A 5302-nucleotide genomic window follows, 5' to 3' on the forward strand; every position below is an offset into this window, starting at 1 on the left:
TATGCTGAAAAGTTATTAACAAGTCACATTTATAATATTGCATCAATCCATCAATCCAAACAATTGTGTATATCTTCATAAATGCGCTATGATCTTCTTATAGCGCAAAAAAATACAATATATAAATGTGAAGGAAAAAAAACTCTTCTAGCCTCGGGCCACTTTGTGATGTCCATTCTTTTCAATTTCCTAGAGATTTAAGTTATAGTGGTCTTGGTGCATGCTGGACAGATAGCAACAGCTCCGCTCGCGTGGCTGGCCAGCTCTCCGGCTCTCTGATTGGCCAGCGGTGATTACAGGCACGCTTCAGAGGGCGAACAAACAACGGGCATAAATTATGCTAATGAGATGGTCGTGCGGCACGGGGCAGACCTGATGTAAACCATTCATTCATCCTTCACAAAAATGCCAAAGCGATGGGGGTACGTCCATTGTCTCTTCAGGGTATATAAGGCAGGTGAGGCCAGTCGTGTGCCAAGCTCACAAGCTCGCACGAGCTGATTGAGGGGTAAGAGCAAGACAGACGCGTGCCTTAAACTTAAACACAAACTATCTTCAAGGCTCAGCAAGACTTCAAACACCCAGTTTCATCTAATAAGGTGCGTATTTGAAGAACCAAACATCCTCAGTGCTACACGCAGAGAACTTGGAATGATTTTCTAAGCTTGTGTTTGGCGTAGGTATTCCTAACTTGTATTTTGCTATTTCTCCAGGTTATCAACAATGGAGACTGTCTTCTCCGACATGGACACCTCAAGCTGTGACTACTCCTTTACGCACACAGATGATGAGGACTCACGCAGCAGCCTCCACTCCGCGTCCCCCGCGTCCTTCTGCGGCAAGCCACCTGCGTCTCCAGCCGAGCTCCAGCAGAAAAAGAGGCGCAGGGGGCGCGCCAGGAACGACGGCACCGTGCACGTGGTGAAGAAGAACCGCCGGATGAAGGCCAACGACCGCGAGAGGAACAGAATGCACAACCTCAATGACGCCCTGGATGCCTTGAGAAGCGTGCTGCCTGCCTTTCCCGACGAAACGAAGCTGACCAAAATCGAGACTCTGCGCTTCGCTCACAACTACATCTGGGCGCTTTCCGAGACCATCCGGATCGCAGACCAGCGGCAGAGCAAGCCCAGAGACCCTGCCCTGCTGCTGCCAGGACTAAGCTGCATGAAAGATGCGCCCAGTCCCGGAGGGGACTCTTGCTCCTGGCCATCCGGAGCATCCTCCTCGTCTTCATCTCCGTCTTACTGCAATTCAGACCCGGGCAGCCCTGCAGCCATGGACGACTTTGGATACTTACAGACCGATGTAGTTTACAGCTACCACAACTTTGTACCTGGCGTCTATTAATGTGACTAAAGCATTCTCATGTCTGTATAGAGTCTGCAGAAGTATGTAGTGTAAAATCAGAGGACTTTGCTGTTACCTTTCTTATAGAACCAAGAGGTACCAACATTAGGTATTCACTGTTTGCCTTAACGACAGTTCACAGATGAGAATGTTCTTATTTTTGTACGTTTTGTTACCGATATTGATGCCTTTCCCGATATCTTTGCACTTTTCGCATTCTTTGGAGCATGACATTAAACGCCTGTTAGAGAAAATTATAATTTAAACCAAGACAGATTCGCCTTTGCAGTCCAAGGTGAAAAGTCAATATTACAATTTGTAGAGCGATAAAGCAGAAAAGCGAGCGTGAAAATTCAGTTTCAACGCTGTGACAATAGACTGAATGGACAAGACAAAGATCTGGCCTTATGCATTATGTATTTTGACCCGAAGAAACCTCTCCTGTCTGGCTGATCCATAGAAGAGTACAGTTACTCACGACTGCTTTCCCACCACTTTCTTTTTGTTTTATTTATTCAACCTGTTGATTTCGTATGCTATTGTATTTTTATTGTATATAAAGAGATTTATTCTATTATGTATTTACCTCAAAATATAACTGGTGCAAACATGTTTGTACAAATAAATATAACGTTTTCTATAAAAAATATTCTGTGCTTGCTTGTTTGTTTCATAATGAGATTCTATGCATAAACAACCCATAGCAATGTCTGCCAAGATAATGGGCATCATTAATGAGCGCATCCACTGAAGCGTCACTCCGGGTCACAGCGCATAAAATAACGGTTATGCAGCAGGTGCATGGGTATAGATCAGAGATACAGAGTGAGCGTCATCTAATCTGTCAATCAAACTGCGCGTGCACATTCTACACACGACAGCGCTTGATTATATCAAACCGTCTGGATGAGTTTTAGGGTCTCAAAAATAAAAACTAGATCTAAAATGCACATTATATTAATATTGCTACAAATGCACGTGCTGCCATTTCAGTGGGTGTGTATTTTAAAGTTATTAGCTATCTGAAGACTAAATTAAATTACATAATGAAAGAAATATTTTAACTTTGTTTGTTACCATAAATGTATGAATGATAACACACAGGTGGATAATTCAAAGCCACGTGCTGATTTAAAGTTCACCAAAACTGCACATTGCACAAAACAACTCTATTAGCATCAACAATACATAGTAATAGATATACATATATATAAATATTCATACATAGTACTTAATACTTTATAAGCCTGTGAAACCAGGCCTACATTTTAAGAAGATATATCACCTCATTATTAGCTTATTACCTTAAAATGGTAATACTGGCTTATTAAATATAGATTTTATCCATCAATTAAAAGGTAACAGTATTTCATTGTAAAATCCCGTTTTTATAATATTTTATATTAAATTACATTACATTTTTATAAATTTCATAAATTGCAATTATATATATATATATATATATATATATATATATATATATATATATATATATATATATATATATATAGTAATTATACATAAATATAAATATATACAAATTAATTATAATTATATAATTTAAATTGCATTATATATATATATATATTTCTTTTAAAATACAGTTTTTCATATGAAAGCTTAACAGTAGATCAAACAGCTTTTATCTTTACCAGTTATACGCTAATCTGCGCGTTCAGATAGTAGGAACATTCCTTAATCCATTGCACAATGAGATACAAATAACAACCATTATAAATATTATAAATATAAATATATATAAATATAATTCAGAATTTTATATAATTATATACAAATTATACAAGTATGTTCTGGTTATCTGCGGACCTCATGTAGACTGTATCGAATTTTTTTGCGAACTTCATTGGAGTTTTCATTCTGTGCACGTTGTGTATGTGTGGATCAGTTGAAGGGTTCAGGTTAAATCCTCTGTTTGGGAGTTCAGCATGAGGTCCAGCCAAGGCTCTTGTATCTGCACGTGTCGGGGAAAGACAAGTATAATAGCGCGTGCTGAAAGCCTTAGGGAAGGGCGCATGCCAGCTGAAACGAAAGGGGGCACAGACATGATGTTTATCACCCTCTCATCACGAAAGTAATCATCTGCAAGGGACTTCAAAATTAATGTCTGCATTGACATTATGACTACATTTCTTTGTTCTCAGTCACAGCGTCATAAGCTTTAAACTGCTACCCTCAGAAAAGCACCTGCAATACAGCCAGTTTATTATAGCCTATTCTTTAAAATGTAATGTACAAAACTACATGCACATATGAAGTTATCAAAATAGAAAGTGCCAATATTCTGGAATTAAACTTGCAATTCAGTAAAAATTCACAAAAGAGAGTCAAATCCTATTGTGATTTGAAAACTTCTTGATGGTTTAATTGGTCGATGCATTCTTATATTTCTCTTTAAGAACATTTTCCATATTCTCAACTAAAAGAATAGACCAAAGATAAAAGAAAGGCCTGTGACTGCGGCTCACAGATGAGTGCTATTCCCTCTCTCCCCCTTCCCTCAGGGCTGACAGCCTGTATCAGTGCAGAAGGCCTCACTCGGGTCACAGGTCACTCAAGGGCAGGAGACCCCTCACCTCCCAAGGAGATGGCCTCCCATGTCAACCACCACAAAAACATCAAAACAGCCTTCATGTTTGTACAGCCATTTGCACACAGTGACATATCGCAGCCCTTCAGAGACAAGGATGTGGGTAGACATTATGCCTTGGGAGGTAGATATACTTGACCTCACTTCTGTCAGAAATATCACTTGTATCACTTCAGTGAAAAGTGATTGAAAAGATGGAGAGGTAGTTTAACTGGGAACATAATGAAGAAAAAAAAACACTCTCAACAGATTCTGTCACATATGCACTCTTGTAAAACAGTAAATGGCTGTAATTCTTTATCGTTTAAGCATGTTTTTGAATAGTTTTAAGTCTGGTATATATAAATCTATATATATATATATATATATATATATATATATATATATATATATATATATATATATATATATATATATATTGTTTTTTGTTTGATAACGCATCAGTTACCACATGGTCTCAAAAAAAAAAAAAAAAAAAAAAAAAAAATATATATATACATATATATATATATATATATATATATATATATATATATATATATATATATATATATATATATATATATAGTAGAAATGATTCATGTTTAATGAGTTTAAAGAGAAGATGAAATAAAAAAAAATGCATTGGTTATTTATTTGTTACTAGGTTTTTGCATGCTTATCATTAATATCGTTTGTTGCACAACACCCACGTTTTCTTATGTCTCAGACTGAATCTGATATAAGTATTTATAAGATGAGGCTCTTCAGTGAAAACTTAACCAGAGACCCCAGAGAGTCATATGAAGGCACGAAAAACTCAAAGCAAGGGACAATTAAACTATAACTGCCAGTTAATGACAAACAGAAGGTGGAAAAAGAGGGGAAGGAGATTAGACACAGCCTAGGGAGCCAAAACTGAAAAGATCATGATCATAAAGCACAATGGAAATATTAGATTACAAGAAATGTGATATTTTAATAAAAAGAGTAGCAAATTAATTGCCTTTTATAAGACGGCAGGATATAATTAAATCAAGAAATTAGAGCTCAGAGGAGTGTATACAGGAAAATGTAATGAAATAAATATAAATAACAATATACATACAAATAATCAATATATTATTATTTAAATATAACATAATATAATCTTCCCACTCGCTCTCTTTCTATATAATTATTATTATTATTATTATTACTAAAATATTATTATTAATAAAGTCTTCCTACTATATTTACATACCTACTATTGTTCATTTGATTTAATATGAATTCAGTTTTGTTTATTTTATTGAATCATAATCCTCATATCATATTTGTACATTAAGCAAATCTTTTCTTTTTTTTACCATTTTATAATGAATA

General features: G+C 36.0%; 1 protein-coding gene across 1 annotated transcript; it reads left to right on the forward strand.

Annotated features, from left to right (window-relative positions):
• The first annotated feature begins 472 nt into the window (after positions 1–472).
• On the forward strand, positions 473–1992 carry LOC128027452 (neurogenin-1-like). The gene is made up of 2 exons (XM_052615075.1): positions 473–599; positions 714–1992. The coding sequence occupies exon 2, from the start codon at positions 724–726 to the stop codon at positions 1348–1350; it is 627 nt and encodes a 208-aa protein (XP_052471035.1). The 5' UTR covers positions 473–599; positions 714–723; the 3' UTR covers positions 1351–1992.
• The last annotated feature ends 3310 nt before the right edge of the window (positions 1993–5302 follow it).

The sequence above is a fragment of the Carassius gibelio genome, chromosome A14, assembly GCF_023724105.1.
Source record: "Carassius gibelio isolate Cgi1373 ecotype wild population from Czech Republic chromosome A14, carGib1.2-hapl.c, whole genome shotgun sequence".
NCBI lineage: Eukaryota > Metazoa > Chordata > Actinopteri > Cypriniformes > Cyprinidae > Carassius > Carassius gibelio.

Coding starts and splice junctions, on each gene's coding strand:
- LOC128027452 (XM_052615075.1), top strand. CDS start 724: ATGGAGACTGTCTTCTCCGACATGGACACCTCAAGCTGTGACTACTCC.